The sequence below is a fragment of the Symphalangus syndactylus genome, chromosome 16 (assembly GCF_028878055.3).
Source record: "Symphalangus syndactylus isolate Jambi chromosome 16, NHGRI_mSymSyn1-v2.1_pri, whole genome shotgun sequence".
Taxonomy (NCBI): Eukaryota; Metazoa; Chordata; class Mammalia; order Primates; family Hylobatidae; genus Symphalangus; species Symphalangus syndactylus.
Window position 1 is genome coordinate 86,647,692 of NC_072438.2, and position 20,243 is coordinate 86,667,934.

General features: G+C 42.4%; 1 protein-coding gene across 1 annotated transcript in view; it reads left to right on the forward strand.

Annotated features, from left to right (window-relative positions):
- MARCHF11 (membrane associated ring-CH-type finger 11) overlaps window positions 1–13,812 on the forward strand; it is a 150,094-nt gene extending 136,282 nt beyond the window's left edge. The window contains exons 4-5 of the mRNA XM_063619579.1: window positions 11,878–12,062; window positions 13,672–13,812. Of these exons, the coding sequence (XP_063475649.1) occupies window positions 11,878–12,062 (185 nt within the window). The 3' untranslated portion in view covers window positions 13,672–13,812. The remainder of the gene's footprint in view (window positions 1–11,877; window positions 12,063–13,671) is intronic.
- Window positions 13,813–20,243: the final 6,431 nt, after the last annotated feature.

Below are 20,243 nucleotides of genomic sequence, written 5' to 3' on the forward strand. Positions count from 1 at the left end.
TAAGCATGGAATTATTATATAATTATGCATAAATAATTATGTATCATCAACTTCTATGTATGTCTCTGTAGGGGCCCTTTAAAATTTTTTCAGGGCTATCATAATATAATTCTGCAGACTTCTGGGTTTAAAACTAGGCTTTATCTCTTAATATTTGTGTAATCTTGGGAAAGTTACAGTAGAAGTTTAACTTGTCAGACCCACTGGTTGATACCTGCTTTCTATTCTCTTGGTAAAACATATCCAGTGATACCCCAAGCACTCATTCCAGCTATCTACTGCTTCATAACAAACCATCTAAACTTAGTGGCCTAAAATATCTACCTTTTATCTTGCTCACTGATCTTTAATTAGGAAGTGTGCAGCAGAGATGGCTCACCTCTGCTTCACATCGTACATGGTAGAGTGGCTTGACTGGGGACTAGAGGAGCTACTTTCAAGTTAGTTCATTCACGTGGCTGGCAAGATGGTTCTCGTGTCAGCTGAAAGCTCAAGACAGGGCTGTGGGCTATGGGCCTTGGTTCTTCTCTGTGTAGGCATCTCTACATTTTGTTTGGGCTTTCTGGCAGCACATAGCGAGGTTTCAAGAAGAGCATTCTAAAAGAACAGGGAAGAGGTGTATGGCATGTTTATAATTGAAACTTGGGAGTAATATGGCATTATTTTCACCATACTTTGTCAACATAGTCACCAAGGCCCCTCTAGATTCAAGGGGAGAGGACATAGATTCTACCTCTAATGGAGGAGTGGCAAAGTTCTAGATGAGCATGTGAGATCATACATGAAGTTAACAACTACGTTAGGAATACATCCTCTATAGTAGAAAGTTCCAGATGAGCATGTGAGATCTTACAGGTAGTTACAACTATGTTAGGAATCCATCCTCTATAGTAGACTCACATACTTCTGCTCTTACCAGGTGAATTGTCTAATAGTTAGTTCTCAGATCTCTTAATACTAGTTGTCATCACATAATTTAATTATATATGACAACTAATGATGAAATCTGAATGTGAAAAGAATGCTTTTTTCCCCAGTGGAAACTAGGCTGAATGTATTGGAAGGACAGGACATGAGCAAGCCATGCAAATTGGGCACTGGAAAAATAACTATAAAATATTAGAGACAGTGAAAAAGAAAGCTAGAAGGATTCTGCATCAGATTTCTTTACACATATCTCCAGGTTTATTTCACATTAAAGGAACTAAAACTAGATAATGGTGAGCATATGTTATGTGTGTGGTTTCTTCCAGAAAAGCAGTGCTGAATTGCAATTAGCAGACCCTCTACTGAAAGAAAAGGCCTTGCCAAATTGATGTGCATTCATATGTTTTAAAGAAAATAAAATGTTTAAGATTTGCATAAATGAGCTTTTAACAATTCCCGATTTTAATTGGCATTTTCAATTAATTAATTGTGGATGCTTCTTGCTTTCAATAGGCTACCATCGTACTTGACTCCCTTTTTCTTCCATTTTCTCATCTGTAAAGTAGATATCAGAATTATGATACTGACTTCATAGAGTTTTTTACATAATTAGCTAAAGCAATCTACTTAAACATTTGGCATATAGAAAGCATTTGATTATTGTAGTTATTATTACTTTGCATTACATGGAGGAGAGACAGGCTTGTGATACTGCAGGTGATAGGAAGTTAACAATGAAGACTTGGGGAAGTAAGGAGGCTCAGAAGACCACCTCCCATAGTCATTGTCTTGGAGAACCGAAGCAGCACTGCAGATCCTTAGGAGGTCTATGTCCTCTTGTCCTCTTTGTCAATAGCACCTATTGGGACTCACTCTAGTGAATTTGTCATTCTCAACCTCTTTTCTAGCTGCTTCTTTTTCTACTCTTGGAGTCTCACTACAACTTCCCTGCCTCTGTTTCTTCTCTCTACTTCTTGTGTCACTCATTCAACTACTCTAGAGAGAGGCTCTCATTGGGTTGGCTGCTCTTTGTCCAAAGAAAAGAGCATGTGTATTTGGCACTTGACCACCTTGTCAATGACCGGGCTACCATATACATCACGTGGCCTTTACTTGAAAAGCAAATCTGTGGTACAATCTGTTGTGGCCAAGGTATCTGTGTCTAATGACACAGAGAGCAAGATAACACATGTACTTCCCCTCTGGCCATAGGTGTAGTAAGGGAATAGAGTCTCTGGAACATCAGTTTATGGCTGATGGTCAGCCTGATGCCTAGCTACAGTTGTTGTGGACATTTATACTGGTGATCATTCTGTTTGATCAGTGCTGGGGCTCTACCAGTTGTCTTTACATTCACCTCTGTATGGTGATTATTGGAAGATAACCACTTGGAAGAAAGGGCACTATACAGTAAAACATGGGTGGAAATCAGGCTCTAGTTTTTAATCTTGGCTTAATCACCAGCAACTCTCTCTCTCTCTCACACACACACACAGCCTACATTTCTCATTCCAGTTCTCCAAAAACTAATTTGAAGTAAAAGTCATGTATTACTATCACAAAATATTCTCAAAGTATGCACTTGAGCAAAGGTATAGATAATTTTTCCTCATTATTCCTCCTGCGGGCCCTACTCTGCCAGAGTTACTGTCTTAGATGCCTCATTGAAACACCAAGAAAAACACAAGAATTGAAGCCATTTGCCCAATTGAAACCAGAATGTGACAACATTTGCCCTTCTGGCTGCTTAATATTTCAGCATCCTTCCATCTTTAGTGAATATGTACATTCTATCTTTAGAACACGTCTAGAGAAAACAATTCCAAAAATGATGCAGAGGGAATCCATCTGGAATCGATTGTTTAAAATGCTCAGCAAAAAATCTTCTTCTATTTGGAACACTCCAATCCCCTAAATAGAGTTAAGATTAAAATAACTCTCCTAGCTTACCTCTGGCCAGAAAGTTGGGGAAAAGGGGTGTTCCAACATTATGGAGTAAGAATTTCCATAGAAGATTCTGCTATGTTATGCCCAACATCTAGCTGATTTCTTCTGTCCTTACACCTCCCTAGTCTCCCCTACCTTGAGTGAGCCTGGCAGTTCATTTCTTTTCTAAATAGAGTAAAGGAATAGTGAGTTCACTCTAAGACAGAGAAGTTAGCACCAGGAGGTACAAATAAAATGAATAATCAAATGGACTATCCAGGCCTCACACCAGCCTCAGCTAACAGTATCCAGAGCATTGCTCAGTGATGTGCATTTTATCACTTGGGGCAGAAGGAAAAATGTCTTTCCATACAGCCCAGGCCAAAAAAGTCATTTTTTAATAGGGAGCTAAACTCACTCACTTTTCCCAGCGTGGACCCTTAAGGCCCCTTTGGATTGGGTTTCATGGAATGTGGTTTTATCAGAAATATCCTTGGTTCTTACTTCGTGCATATTTCAGGGCAAAAGTAATGAACCAGACATTACACGAAGTGATTTTCCAAAACATCAGGAAAAATACATTTCCTCCATCAAATGGCTTCCCCTACCCATAATCCCAAGCTTCACGTCTCCCAGTGTCTCCTTTTATTCATCCTAATTAGCAATAAATGAATCCAGTCCCATTCTGTAGTCAGCCAATTTACAATTGGATTTTATGTGCATTTTAGACTCAGCAACCTGCTGTTATCCAGCCCCAGATACCTCCTCATCTATGATCAAGGGAAGTGTCTGTTTTTGATTTATTTCTACCCAGCAAGAAAAGTTGATTCTATGCCTATATCTGACACACTATTACCTTGCACTTTTTGTAAATTTCTCATTTTTGAGAAGTTTACAGTGTTAACACATGATGGCTAATTCATTGTTTGTTTTACTGCTGAATTGACTGCACAGGGTGGGCGTCAAGATCCATTCTGTAAAGAAAAACTATCAAAGGTCAAGGTCACAAAGCATGGTGCAAAAGCAAGAGGGATGTCAAATAACCAGAAAGAGAAGCAAGTTGTCCATTCTCCAAGTTATCACCTCAGGATGACCTTTCTGAGCTAGGAGTCCTCTCTCCTAGTTTACCTTATTGGCAAACTACTGGAGAATGTTCTCTGTATCTTCCTCTCTGTGCCCCCCACCCCCCATCTTAATGCTTGAGGGCCACAAGGACTTTTATGAAAAGGAAGGAATGAGCTTCACACATGTAATCTAATTCAGGATCAAAGACCCTCTTGAAACTAATGATTTGCTATCTGATACTCATGGGTCATTTTCCAACGACGTAAGTCAGAACCTGCTTCCCTTGGGGAGCTCTTATTTATCCCATACTGGGCTCAGACTGAGCCCTCTGGGATTTCTTAACTATTCCTTAGAATGAGAAAGGCCTGCCTAAAAGTCTACAACACCCGATTGGTAGACCCAAGATGTGTGAACAAAAAGCAACCCCAGACTCTCAAAACACCAATGCCCTGGGCTCCTTTTGTGCCCTAATGCCCAATTTCATGCCTACAATGACAGACTTGAAATTTGCCAGTGTGTCTTTTTATTCAGTTTAAATAGCAACAAGTAAATTTATTCTAGAAGAAGCTTGAGAGGGAGAGTCTCCCTGTGGCTTGGCCAGAATTTGAGCTGAAGGAGCCAATCTTTGTTATACAGCCATTTGGGATCAGCAGCCCAGGCAGGCTGCCCACACCCTAGGTACGTCTGGTTCATCCTTGGATAGCCGATGTGGCCTTCACAGCATTGGGAACAGTGCCTTTTACTCTGTGCCAGGTACCACATGAAAGTCATGTCCTGCAGCAGCCTCAGGCCAGGACTAGCCAAAGCCCTGCTATCTTCACCGAAGGTTTCTGCCTACACTGACCACTCACCCCTCCGCACTGAATATAATGTCCATGACTGTCCCCCAAAACTTGCTCAATCAGAGCCCATGAAAAGGGCTCCTGGAACCAACCTTGTGTGTTTTTATACTGGCACCTCTAGGGGAGCTCACTTAGAGCCCTACTTCTCCTCTGTACCCCTCTCTCTGAAGACCTTGCATTACTGTCAATTTCACAGTCTAGGCTAGTCATTTCCAAATCATCTGTACTTGAAAACATCCTTGGTAGGAGAAGGGAGGAGCTAGAAACAGTACTACGCATTTATCCATTCCGGCTGGGCATGGTGGCTCAAGCCTGTCATCCCAGCACTTTGGGAGGCCTAGGTGGGAGGATCATTTGAGGTCAGGAGTTCGAGACCAACCTGACCAACATGGTGAAGCCCCATCTCTACTAAAAATACCAAAAAATTAGCCTAGCGTGGTGGTGCATGCCTTAGTCCCAGCTACTTGGGAGGCAGGAGAATCACTTGAACTCGGGAGGTGAAGATTGCAGTGAGCCAAAATCATGCCACTGCACTCCAGCCTGGGTGAAAGAGCAAGACTCCATCAAAAAAAAAAAAAAAAAAAAAAAAAGAACTATGTATTTATCCATTCAAAAAAAATATTTATTGAGCACCTATTATAGGCATGACATGATGGGTACATGAATTACAACGATGAAGAAGTTACCGTCTCTGACAGCAAGGACACACCCAACATGCAGCCTATGTCCAAGAAAGTATGAGAAGTCTGGGGAACAGTAGGCCCTAGGACTGTGGGGGCAGAGGGGAGGGGGGTCTAACTATATGTTACCGGGATAAAGGAGGCCATCATAAGACATCCAGACACCCATGTGCTGCTTCAAGTGTGTTTATTAATTGAATAGCTAAATCCACAGGCATATTATTTTTCAACTGTATGAGATGAATTTAAAAGTGTACTAGATGTGTAGAAACCTTCTGTTCTGTGTGACTCATTCTTTAGTGAAAGCACTCTCATCATGGGGAGGAACAGCAAGGATTGCAGAGCTGGCCTGGCTGGTGCACACCTCATTCCCCCTTACCAGCTGTGATGTTGGGGAAGTTACTTTAACTTCCCTGTGCCTTGGTATCTCATCTGTAAAACAGCATGATATTATTTACCTCATAGGGATGGGATAAACAGTAATAGAATTAATATGCAGAAAGGGCTTAAGTGGGGCTTGGCACATGATAGGTCTACTGAAAACATTAGCTATGGTTATAATCATGTAGGGGGAGACACACAATATTTTGTGGATTCAAATGGGCTGTGGTCAGAAAAATACAAATCAAAACCACAATGGGAAATATCATTTCACCTCAGTTAGAATGGCTATCTTGAAAAAGACAAAAAATAACATATGTTGCCCAGAGAAAAGAGAACTCTTACACACTGTCAGTGGGAATGTAAATTAGTACAGCCATTACAAAAAGCAGTAAGAGGATTTCTCAAAAAAACTAAAAATAGAACTACCATTCAATCCAGCAATCCCACTGCTGGGTATTTATCCAAAGGGAAAGATATCAGCACATCAAAGGGATACCTGCCCTCTGATGTTTATTGTAGCACTTCACAATAGCCAATGTATGGAATCAACCATAGTGTCTATCAACGAATGAATGGATAAAGAAAATGTAATATATATATACATATATATATACACACATATATATAGTGTATATATATATATATACATATATATGATGGAATACTATTCAGTCATAAAAAAGAATGAAATCTTGTCATTTGCAGCAACATGGATAGAACTGGAGGTTATTATATTAGGTGAAATAAGCCAGGTGCAGAAAGACAAATATCCAGACTTGACCACCTTGTCAACCACAGGGCTACCATATAAATAATGTGGCATTTACTTGAGAAGCAAATCTCTGGTACAATCTGTTGTGGCCAAGATATCTGTGTCTAATGACACAGAGAGCAAGATAACACATATACTTCCCCTCTGGCCATAGGTGTAGTAAGGGTATAGAGTCTCTGGAACATCAGTTTATGGCTGATGGTCAGTCTGATGCCTAGCTACAGTCATGGTGGACATTTATGCTGGTGATCATTCTGTTTGATCAGTGCTGGGGCTCTGCCAGTTGTCTTGGCATTCAACTCTGCAAGGTGATTATTGGAAGATAACCACTTGGAAGAAGGGGCATTATACAGTAAAACATGGGTGGAAATCGGGCTCTAGTTTTTAATTTTGGCTTCATCACCAGCAACTCTCTCTCTCTCTCTCCCTCACACAAACACACATACGTGCGCACACACACACACACACACACACACGCAAGTTCTCATTCATATGTGGGTGCTAAACGTGTTGGTCTCATGAAGGTAGAGAGTGGAATGACAGTTACCAGAATGAGAAAGGGGGAAGGGAGGAAGAGAGGTTGGTTAAAGGGTGCAAATGTACAGTTAGTTAGAAGGAATATGTTCTAGTGTTCAATAGAACAGTAGAAGGCCTATAGTTAAAAATACCTTATTGCATATTCCAAAATAGCTAGAAAAAAAGATCTGAACTATTTCCAACACAAAGAAATGGTAAATGTTGGAAGTGATGGATATCCTAAATACTCTAATTTGATCTTTACACATTGTATGCGTGTATCAAAATATCACATATATCCCAAACATATGTACAATTATTATGTATCAATTAAAAAATAAATAACCAAAAAACAGGCTCAGACACTGAGAAAATTTGGAAGTGAAACTTTATTTCTAGGGGTCTGGCTGGAAAGAACTGAGTCAATTACATCAATGGGCATAAATCCTGTAAGTTCTTCTCCCTGGTCCTAAGGCAGCAATGCCTGGGCCCACTCTTCAATCTTGTCATGTTCACTCCTTATGCTCCTGGTGCTCTCTATACATTGGTAATGATCAGCGAGGATGCATTGCCTGAGACTCTTCTTTGATAAAGGTGTATGAGACACAGGCAGATTATTCCAGCACATCCAGTCCTGAGGGACTCTTCCCTCCTGTGATCTTCCTTCCAAGAACCCTACCCACTGCAGCCCCTATTTCCATTCACTCAGTTTAAACCTTCACATTCCTAGATCCCACATCAACAGTAATTTTACTTTCCTCCAAGCTACACAGTAAAAGCTGAGGTTGTGGGCACTTTTGGTAGGGGAGAGGAGGCGTGGAAATGAGGGGAGGAGGCCTTCTTGAAGTCATGTCAGAGTTAGGGGGATGAAAATGCACAATTAGAGTGGGGAAAATCTATGTTCTTTGTTCTCCAATTTTTATTTGAGCTTATTTTTAGTATCTGAGCAGGGGTTTACAATTTTTCTCTCTTATCCGTAACTTCCATTTTCCTGTGATGTTTCATTACCCAGGAACAATTTCTTGTTTCTTGTTATATTTCTATAAATAACCAGGACCTGCAGTGAAACCTCCTAAGTCCAAATGTCATTTGCAATTACTCAGGCTTTGGCTTCAGCAAGATTAAATGCTACTGTCTCATAGAGGTCTGGGTGGGTCAAGAATGATACTTCAATTCTCTCTTTCTATATATCTGCCTATTTGGCCTTCTACCTATCTTTCTGTCTGTCTGTCTACCTAATCTCCAGCCACATATGTGTGTATGCATGTATCTAACATCTATCTGTCTGTCTATCTGTATCTATTTATGTCTCTCTCTTTCCCTATCTATTATCATCTATCTATTCATGTAATTAATGTATTGTGCCTCCAGACTGAAAAAAATGACCATAAGAGTGTTTCCAAGACACCTGGGCTTTAAGGAGCAAGACAGTTTTTGGAAATGCGTATGTTTACTACAGGCATAAGGGACAGGAGTGCATGAAGAACCACTCAACAAATAAATTACTAGACAACTACTCTATGCCAAGCACTGTCCTAGACACCATGTAGGTCATCTCATCTATCCTCACCACAACCCTGTGAGGCAGGTTGAAGTCTTTCTGTTTCACGAAAGCAGAAATACGAGGCTCAGATAAATGTTGTGTTTCACATAGCCAAGAAGTAGTAAATTTGTCCTCGTTTAATTAACCCCATTTCCACAAGGAAGTGGATTCAGGAGAAAATAATTTTCAAACAATTAAAAATAAATTTTAAAAACCTATGCATGAATGCATGTGTTTGTGATCTGCATGGTACCCACAGATGCACATAGCAATTTAGTGCCCAGGGCCCAGCAGTTTGACATCACTCAACCCGTGTCTCTGAGGCATCCCCTCCTCTTTCTCCCATTAAGAATCCTTTTACCCACCACTTATTCCTGTACAAATTTCCTCCTCTTTCGAAACAGAACACCATTAGCTGCTTACCTAGTCTGGAGGCCCCACCCACAGGGACTGTGGGATTGTCTTCAGGAGCCCTCATTGGGACAGAAGCCAGAAGCCCCCATAATACTTGCTTCTTATGCCACCTTTATCCTCTCAAATCCTCACAAATGAATGAATGGGCAATATCCATTTGGATGAGATTTCAGTGAGGTAGCATTACTTAAATACTTAAATATTAAATATTTCAGGTAAATTTTTTGTTCATAACAAAAATATGTTTCCATAAGTACCTTAAGCCCTATGAACTAAAATATGATCCAAGTGCATTTTTAAGAGCTACAGTCAAGTTCAGCAGCATCCATTGCCCTAAGCTGGAACTGAGTCATTGAGGTTAAGCCTTTGCCCTGAGAATGGAAACCAGGTCAACCAGCAATTGAAGGGATTGACGCCCTGTGAAAAGAGCCCCGGATGTGTATCTGCCATTAACTATCTCAACCAGCTGCGTGACCTTGGGGAAGACAGCTTTCTGCCTTTCTTTCCTCTCTGTAAGATGAGACCCAGGAGGTGGATCCTGCTGGTCCCAGTAGGTGCTGTGTCCGTCAAGTGAGATAGTGGCTGTGGGAGAGCTTCTGAAAAAATATTTTATGTAGGAAATTTTAAGTACACAATAAACACTACTTCCATTAAGCCACGAGCTGAGTCACTCAGACTGGCAAGGAGGTAAATGATGAAGGACAAATGGTCATGGCCAACTAGATGCCCTCCTGAGCTGAGTCAGTCTCCTTGGGCCCTCCTTCCATTGGGGTAAGTCAATGGAGGGTGACAGCGAAGGGCCTGTCAGGTGAGCAGCAGGGGAGGGAGGGGGTTGGACTTTATCTAGGAAGTGATTCATGCGGTAGGAGGTGAGTGAAAAGGTAGGAACAAATAGGCAGCTAAGGACACTCCATCAGTGAGAATTATGGGTTCATTCCAACAGTCACTCTCCTAATATGCACTGGGCACCTACTATGAGCCAGGCACCAGGCAGGAGGCTGTGGGGGATTCAGACTGCATGGCATAGTTCTTGCCCTTGGTCATGTAAGTAACGAAATCTAGTTAAATGCAGGATGAAATGAGTGCCGTGAATGAAGTAGAGTAACCCTTCCCTAGTCATGTATTAATCTGTGTGTACATTTTAGGCATGCTCAAAACACCACCCTTAGAAAGTAAGTAGGGCCAGCTCTTACTGTGCATGGGAGAGTTAGATAGTCCCATCTGGGAGTCGGGCATGCAAAGGAGAGGTAAACCAGGTGGCAGTGCCAGAGTAGAGGTTGGTTTGTTTTCAAAGAAGACCTTGGGAGGAATTAGGATGCTACAGATACTACTTGGTCACGAAATATGGCACAGAACAGGCTTCGAGTTGGTTTAGTGGGAATCAATGGGACAATTCAATTCCTACTTCTGCTTCCAGAGCGCTGAACTATGAATACATGATCACTAATTCGCTGACTAATCCATTCAAGCCCTCAGTGTCTCTACATCCCCATTTGTAAATTACAGAGCATGATATCTACCCTTTGGGAGAGCTATGACAATTAATATGGTAATACATGTAGATCACCAATCAGGTACTCAGTAGAATTCATGAATGAACCCCTATGCCAGCTTTTTCCAAAGAGCTGATAATTCCTCAGTTATTGTCCTCTGGAAGTTAACGTGATTGGAAGGAAGTGGATCTTAATAATACTTTCCTACCAAGTAGGTTTCATTTTAAAAACCGTATCAATATCAAATCCCCCCTCCCCTGGCTTTTTTTGATTTTCTCAATACATAGCAAAGACCCCTTCTTATGGAGATCGAAGTTATTCTTTATCTGGTAGAATGCATGGTAGATTGATTTAGTGAACAGGGGGCTGATGTCTTGCTGCCTCTGCATTTATCCAAAGAGGGACAAATTATTTGGAAATATAACTTTCAAGTGTGTTATTTGACTGTTCTCTGAGTCTGCAGTAGGCTGCAGTGGATGGAAAGAATTTCACCTGCAATATTAAGAGCTGGAACTAATAAGTCTTCATATCTTTTTGAACTCATCTATTTTTATTTAAAAGCGATGAATAGTGGCAGTTTGGAAAGGTGCAGTGTTCATTGGCGCAATAAAAAATAGATGGCATTGCAGCACAAAAGTTCTTAATGTCCTTCCCCAACGGGGAAAAATAATTGCTACAAGGAATTAGAATTTAACTCCTTGCTCTTATTCCTTCAACAAGTTCACTATCACTTTTACTTTTTTCCCCTACAGTTTGCCCAATTTATGTGCAGAACATATTACATTTACATATATACATTCATATTTTTATCTATATTTGGCATATTGATAACTAAATAAACTTTCATTTTTTAAAATTGTTTCTAAAGAACTCCAAGGGCTTTAGAGACTTAAATTCAACATGCAGAATTCCAACTTTGGGTTTTACTCTCATAAACGTACAGGTAAGTAAATAGTGGCAAGAAGCCACACATCTCGGAATTTCTAGCATGACGAGAACCTCATGAAAAGAGGCTTTTCTAACATGAAAAGAGCCTCAGCAGAAAACATCTCTAAGTAAATGTAAAGTAGACATGCCCTTGAGGGAAGAACAGGTATGCTTGTGTTACGGAAGGAAGAATTTTAGTGCTATTTTCTGGATTACAGTTTCATTAGAGTATGAAGACCTGAATTACCACTGGGAGGGCAGAATTAAGTTCTATTTTTGTTGCTAGGATTTTTTTTTCAATGGTGTGGGAGAAAAGAGAGTTCGGATGTATTGATTCTGACTTTGGCTTTTTTGTAACTAATTAAGTGATCCTGTGAATATCTTTTAGGTTTTTTTGAGCTCGGTTTTCTCATCTATAAGAAGAAAGGGTTGGACTTCACCTGGAACATCCTCAGCACGTTTTACTGCCATTCCCTACTCTTGTGCCCACCTCAGACATCAACATCAGTCCCAGCATTGTTTCTTGTTGAGCCCGCCCTTGACGTTGGCACATTTATCAGTGTCATGCTCTAGGTAACCACCATTAATCAGTAAGAATTAACAGTTGAAATAAAATCTATTTGCCACCTCTGGTCTGGAAGATTTAAAAAGGTACCATCAAAATCCTAAGATTCTCTTCCTTACACAGCCTGCCGATGTTTAACAGCAATGATTTAAAACAACTGAACATTTGGAAAGCACTCATAATACCTTTTGTTAGATGAGAGCTCTGGGGAACAGGGCACCAGACTAATGAAGTACTTAAAACGTCTCACACATAGCCCTCGGCATTCCAGAACTAACTGATGGGCTGTTGGGGTCTGACCTCAGGATATAGAGATATCATCTGGTTTCTCCTAAGTATAAACTGCACTACGTGATTTTAAAACTATGCCATAAGCCAGGGAGAAAGAGAACATTTAGCAATAAAAAGATCCAGCTATTGGCAGCAATGTACTGTTAGATCCCTGTGGAATTTTTGAAATTATTGTTGTTGAGATGGCACTGCAAAGACATATAGCTCTGAGCATGATCTCCTTTAGCCTCCTGGACCTCACTGGGGAAGGGCACATTAGCAGTCTGGGTCCGTAGCAAGGAATTGCATATTTGCATACATTACCCAGTGTGAGTGATTTACGGGAAACATATTGTTCATGATTACACTGATTAGGACTCTATGAATAGATGCTGATACATATTGTCCTGGGTTGTTCTATTTAACTCTAGACTCTAAATTTCTTTGCCTGGAGAAATCAAGACATTCAAAAGAAACAACACATTTTGAAAACACACTGTTGATTTATACCTGTAAAAAGGACAATAGCTTTAAGGGGAATCGGGGCTCCTTTTGGCTGGTGTGTTCCTTTTGGTATCGTTAGAAACTCTGGGTCCTTCCACACGGAATTCATAAATTAATCCTGATGGAGATGCTCTGCTTTTGCTCTGTCTGCAAGTAGCTGTGATTCTTTCCAGAATTTCCTCCCTGGCTTAAGAAGACAATCCGACGACACTGCATTGGTGCAGCAAAGATAGAGCTACCTAAGGTAGTCCAAGGAGATCCACCCACGAAGGAAGCTGCAGCCATGTGCAATTCATCTGTAGTGTCCTGTGCACATTTTCATTTTCCCCTACCTGCACTTCTCATCTCTGTATAGCAAACACATTTGAGCACTTGTATTAGTCTGCTAGTGCAGCCATAGCAAAATACCACAGACCAGTGGCTTAAAAACTGGAATTTATTTTCTTACAGTTCTTGACGCTGCAAGTCCAACAGTGAGGCTCCTGTAAGGTCGGTTCCTCTGAGGACCATAAAGGAAGGATCTGATCCAGACCTTTCTCCTTGGTTTGCAGATGGCCACTCTTGCTGCCCCTTCAGGTGGCAATCCTGTGTCTTGCTCTGTGTCCTAATTTCCTCTTCTTATAAGGACACCATTCAAATTGGACTATGGCCCACCCTAATGGCCTCATTTTAATTTAATTACCTCTTTAAAGGCCCTATCTGCAAATATATCCACATTCAGAAATACTGAGGCTTTAATATATGAGTTTTGGGGGAATAGAATTCAGCTTGTAATAGCACTCATTTTGATTTAGGTTCTCTTTCTAAATTCTTCATGCATGTTATTTCATCTAATTCTCACAGCAACTCTAGCTCACAGTAAGCTAGGTGCTATTATTGGCAAGGAAACAGAGATACAGAGAGAAGAACTTGCCCATCCAAGATCTGAAACATACATGTATGCAGTTATTTTATTTGAGAATGAGTCATGTCTCATCTACGGCCATATCATTTTGAACATGCTTGACCTCATCTGATCTCGGACGCTAAGCAGGGTTAGGCCTGGTAAGTACTTGGATGGGATTCATGTCTTAATTCTTTGAAGAATGCTTCATTACATATGTCTACCTCAGGTTTCCTTTTTGCATTCAGTATCGTGCATGGAGTAGATGCTATATTGGATAGTTTGATGTGAAACTTTTATTTTTATTTATTTATTTCTTTTGAGACGGAGTTTCGCTCTTGTTGCCCAGGCTAGAGTGCAATGACACAATCTCAGTTCACTGTAACCTCTGCCTCCTGGGTTCAAGCGATTCTCCTGCCTCAGCCTCCCGGGTAGCTGGGATTACAGGCACCCCCCCACCACACCCAGCTAATTTTTTTTATTTTTAGTACAGATGGGGTTTCGCTGCGTTGGCCAGACTGGTCTCGAACTCCCGACCTCAGGTGATCCGCCCGCCTTGGCCTCCCAAAGTGCTGGGATTACAGGCGTGAGTCACTGCGCCTGGCCTGTGAAGCATTCTTAAAGGCAGAAACAGAATACAGAAACTTGGAAGAGAACAGGTGAGGGGACTAACTAGATGGTGGTTTAGAGTGCGGTAATAAAGATGCTACATGAATATCAGGATATTGAAACTGTGATCAATGTCTATTTTTGAAAGTTTGGTGGATATATGGAGAGGCCATATTTTCCTTATTATGATTTAAAATGTTGATTGGTAGACTGCGGTGGCCTTCTCAGACCCTGTAGGAAAGGCCTCTACCCATCCAGTGAAAGTGTCTACCCAGACTAAGAGATATTTTAGTTTTCTGACTCGAGGCATGTGAGTAAAGTCAATTTGCCAGTCCTGGGCAGGGGCAAATCCCAGAGCTTGGTGAGTAGGAAAGGGAGGAGGCCTCAACAATCCATGAGGGGTAGTAGAATAGCAGATGGAACACTGAGAAGTGATCTCCTTGAGGATAGATTTCCGTGATGGAAAGGAAATGAGAGGTTCTAAGAGAACGGGCTAGCAGCTTGTAACCTACATGGAAGAGGTTATGAAATGACGACAGAATAGAATGGGCCTGTGAGGCTGGAAGGAGATATTTTCCTTGGTCTAAGAACCATTTGCCTTGTGTGGGAAGAGATTGATAGGTGGAAGTTTCAGCAGGAGAGCAGGTGGGAGTGACTGATTTGAATGAGAAAAACTGGCCATGAGGGAGAGAAGTTGGAGAGCTAGCTGCTTGTCTAGCCACCTTATCAGCATAAGTGTTGCCTAGAGCAATGGGACACCTTTTGATGCCCGTTGCAGTGAATGACCCCAGTTTCTTTTGGAAGTAAAGTGGCCTTGAGTAGAGTTTTTATTAAAGAGGCATTAATGATGGAGGACCCTTGTGTAGTGAGAAAACCTCTTTCAGCCTATATGACCGCATGGTGGTGCAGAATACGAAAGGCATATTTAGAATCAGTATAGATATTGACACGTAGTCCTTTTGCAAGAGTGAGGGCCTGAGTTAAGGCAACTAGTTCAGCTTGCTGAGAGGTAGTGGAGGGGGGCAGAGCGGTAGCCTCAATGATAGATGTGGAAGATACTATAGCATAGCCTGCCTTTGCTGGTGAGGGGCAATTAGTCCTGGTAGAACTGCCATCAATAAACCAAGTGTGATCAGGGTGAGAAACAGGGAAGAAGGAAATGTGGGGAAATGGGATGAACGTCAGGTGGATCAGAGAGATGCAGTCATGAGGGTCAGGTGTGGTATCCGGAATAATATGGGAGGCCGGATTGAAGTCCGGGCCAGGAACAACGGTAACTGGGAGACTCAACAAAGAGTGAGTATAGCTGAAGGAGCCAGGAAGCAGAAAGTATATGCATCAGGTATGAGGAAGAAAATAGATTTTGGAAATTATGAGAAATGTAGAGAGTGAGTTGAGCATAGTTTGTGATTTTTAGGGCCTCTAAAAGTATTAAAGCAGCCGCAGCCACTGCACACAGACATGAGGGCTAGGCTAAAACAGTAAGGTCAAGTTGTTTGGACAGAAAGGCTACAGGGTGTGGTCCTGGCTCTTGTGTAAGAATTCTGACTGCGCTAACCATGCCTAGGAAGGAAAGGAGTTGTTGTTTTGCAGAAGGTGCTGGGGTTTGAGAGATCAGTCGGACACAATTGGCAGGGAGAGCACGTGTGTTTTTATGAGAATTATGCTGAGATAGGTAACAGATGAGGAAGAAATTTGGGCTTGACTGAAGTAATAGGGGCTGTCTGTGAAGCGCTGCGGCAGTACAGCCCAGGTAATTTGCTGAGCTTGATGGGTGTCAGGGTCAGTCCAAGTGAAAGCTAAGAGAGGCTGGGATGAAGGGTGCAAAGGAATAGTAAAGAAAGCATGTTTGAGATCTAGAACAGAATAATGGGTTGTAGAGGCAGGTATTGAGGATAGGAGAGTATATGGGTTTGGCACCATGGGGTGGATAGGCAAAACAATTTGGTTGATAAGGCGCAGATCCTGAGCTAACTTGTAAGGCTTGTCTGGTTTTAGGACAGGTAAAATGGGGGAATTGTAAGGAGAGTTTATAGGCTTTAAAAGGCCATGCTGTAGCAGGCCAGTGATAACAGGCTTTAATTTTTTTAAAGCATGCTGTGGGATGGGATATTGGCATTGAGTGGGGTAAGGGTGATTAGGTTTTAATGAGATGGTAAGGGGCGCATGATCAGTCACCAAGGAGGGGGTAGAGGTATCCTATACTTGTGGGTTAAGGTGGGGGGATACAAGAGGATGATGTGAAGGAGGCTTTGAACTGGGGGAAAAGGCGGCAGTGAGGTGTGGCTGTAGCCCAGGAATAGTCAGGGAAGCAGATAATTTAGTTAAAGTGTCTCAGCCTAATAAGGGAACTAGGCAGGTGGGGATAACTAAAAAGGAGTGCTTAAAAGAGTATTGTCTAAATTGGCACTAGAGTTGGGGAGTTTTAAGAGGTTTAGAAGCCTGGCTGTCAATACCCACAACAGTTATGGAGGCAAGGCAAGGGAAACAGGCCCTTGAAAAGAAGGTAAGTGGAGTGGGTAGCTTCCATATTGACTAAGGGGACGGACTTAACCTCCACTGTGAGAGTTACCCAGAACGTCTGTTATGGTCCTGTAGGCTTCCGAGGCGATTGGGCGGTGTCAGTCTTCAGCTGCTAATCTGAGAAGATCTGGGAAGGAGTCAGTCAGAGAGCCTTGGGCCAGAGTTCCAGGGGCTCTGGGAGTGGCTGCCAGGTGAGTTGAACAGTCTGATTTTCAGTGGGGTCCCACACAGATGGGATGTGGCTTAGGAGGAATCCCGGGCTGTGGGCATTCCTTGGCCTGGTGGCCAGATTTCTGGCACTTGTAGCAAGCTCCTGGGAGAGGCAGGCCTGGAGGAACGCCTGGCCGCTGCAGTTCAGGCGTTTGGGTTTGCAAGTTCTTGTGTGCTGGAGATATGGCTGGGGTTTGTCTCACGGTGGAGGCAAGGAATTGCAACTTTTTTCTATTACTGTACACCTTGAAGGCGAGGTTAATTAAGTCCAGTTGTGGAGTTTGAGGGCTGGAATTTAATTTTTGGCGTTTTATTTAAAGTTGGGAGTGGATTGGGTAATAAAATGTATACTGAGAATAAGACGGCCTTTTGGCCTTTTAGGGTCTATGGCTGTAAAGCGTCTCAGGGTTGCTGCCAAATGGGCCATGAACTGGGCTGGGATTTTCATATTTGATGAAAAAGAGCCTAAACGCTAACTGATTTGGGAGAGGTCGGATAAAGAAAAAGGAGCATCAACCTTGACTATGCCTTTAGCTCCAGCCACCTTTTTAAGAGGAAATTGCTGGGCAGGTGGGGGAGGGCTAGTCGTGGAACAAAACTGTAAGCCGGACCAGGTGTGAGGAGGGGAGGTGATAAAAGGATTATAGGGTGGAGGAGCGGAGGCTGAGGAAGAATTGGGACCTAGCTCAGCCTGGCGAGGAGGGGAGATGTCAGATGGGTCTGTAGAAAAGGAAGATTAGAAAGACTCAGTGATGCTTGGGGTTGGGACTGAGGGGACAGGTGGGAGGGAAAGGAGGAAGATTTGGGACAAGTTGCATTGGGCACAGAGACTAGGAAGGGACTGATGTGTAAAAGAATGCCTGGACGTCAGGCACCTCAGACCGTTTGCCTATTTTACAACAAGAATTATTTAGATCTTGTAGGATGGAAAAATTCAAAGTGTGGTTTTCTGGCTATTTGGAACTACTGTTGAGTTTGTATTGGGGTCAAGTGGCATTGCAGAAGAAAATAAGGCATTTAGGTTTTAGGTCAGGTGTGAGTTGAAGAGGTTTTAAGTTTTTGAGAACACAGGCTAAGGGAGAAGAAGGAGGAATGGAGGGTGGAAGGTTGCCTATAGTGAAGGAAGCAAGTGTAAAGAAAAGGGAGAGTAGAGACATGGAGGGAATTGGTTTGGGGGTTCTTACCCTCCAGAAAAGCAGGAAAGGGGTCGGGGCACAGAGATACGAGGTCAGGGCACAGAAATAAGGGATCAGGGCACAGAGATATGAGGTTGGGGTACTTGCCCTTCCCCCAGAAAACAGGACTTGCCGTTAAGGGTGAAGGACCAAGGCAGGCATCCCTGCGTGGTCTGACACCTCTGAAACGTGGGTGAATAATCAGAGAGGCGTCCCTGCAATGATTAAACACCAAGGGAAGGCTGCCTTCCCAGTCCGTGACTAGCGCCAGAGTTTTGGGTCCACGGATAAAACATGTCTCCTTTGTCTCTACCAGAAAATTAAAGGAATTGAAATTAAGAGAAGGGAGGGATTGAAGAGTGGAAAGGAGAAAGTGGTTGAGGGATAGTGAGAGAGGTTGGAGAAGAGAGTAAGAAGAGGCCGCTCACCCGATTTAAAATTGGTGAGATGTTCCTTGGGCTAGTGCGTCTGAGGACCTGAGGTCGTAGGTGGATCTTTCTCACAGAGCAAAGAACAGGAGGACAGGGGATTGATCTCCCAAGGGAGGTTCCCCGATCTGAGTCATGGCACCAAATTTCACATGCGTCCATGTAAAGAGACCACCAAACAGGCTTTGTGTGAGCAACATGGCTGTTTACTTCACCTGGGTGCAGGTGGGCTGAGTCCCAAAAGAGAGTCAGTGAAGGGAGATAAGGGTGGGTCCATTTTATAGGATTTGGATAGGTAAAGGAAAATTACAGTCAAAGGGGGTTTGTTCTCTGGCAGGCAGGAGTGGGGGTCGCAAGGTGCTCAGTGGGGGTGCTTTTTGAGCCAGGATGAGCCAGGAAAAGGACTTTCACAAGGTAATGTCATCACTCAAGGCAAGGACTGGCCATTTGCACTTCTTTTGTGGTGGAATGTCATCAGTTAAGGTGGGGCAGGGCATATTCACTTCTTTTGTGATTCTTCAGTTACTTCAGGCCATCTGGGTGTATACCTGCAAGTCACAGGGGATGAGATGGCTTGGCTTGGGCTCAGAGGCCTCACAATAATGACATTTTATTTTGGAAAGAAATCTTGTACTTGTAGTCTTCAATAAACCTCTAGACTTTTTCTCTATGAAACCGGCAGTTTTATCTGGGCTTTGATTCCCAATTTATGTCCCTAATTTGGCTTTGATGTGAAAGGGTTTCTTCAAATGTTATTTCTCTTGAAGTCATCATTTGTTTAATCCCACTGTGAAGAAATAGATAGCTCTATCTGTGCCTGCATTACGCTCCAAAATCTATTTGTAGTTCAAAAACCCAAGTATATTTGTCTTAAGAACACATACGCCTTTATGACTTGGTATACTCAGAATTAAATACGAGATTATTTCTCAGGGTAGTAGGTATAACAGTCCACTCTGCAAACTAGCTTGTCTATACATTTTAAGAAACCTAACTGCCAGACAGGGCTGAGTCAGTTTTCCAGTCTTTGGTTGTGACTGTGTTGCTCTTGTGTTTCAAAAATCCAGAGAAGCCAGCAAACCAACAGAACTATTATATTGAAAACCACAGATTAGCAGGATAATGCTTTGTAATACGACTGTATTTCCCTTTTGGATAATCCAGGCTTTTCCCCATTTTCTTAGTCTGTTTTGTGCTACTGTAATAGAATATCCAAGACTGAGTAATTTATAAATAACAGAATTTAATTCCTCATAGTTCTGGAGGCTGGGAAGTAGAATATCAAAGTGCTGGCGCCACCCAAGGGCCTTCATTGCTGCATCATCTCATGGCAGCAGGTGAGAAAGAATGAGAGAGCGAAAGATTAAACTTGCAGCCTCCAGACCTTTTCTAACTGACATTAATCCATTGATATGGTTTGGCTGTGTCCCCACCTAAATCTCCTCTTGAATTGTAGCTCCCATAATTCCCACACCTCATGGGAGGGACCCAGTGGGAGGTAATTGAATCATGGCATTGGGTCTTTCCCATGTTGTTCTCATGATAGTGAGTGAGTTCTCATGAGATCTGATGGTTTCATAAGGAGGT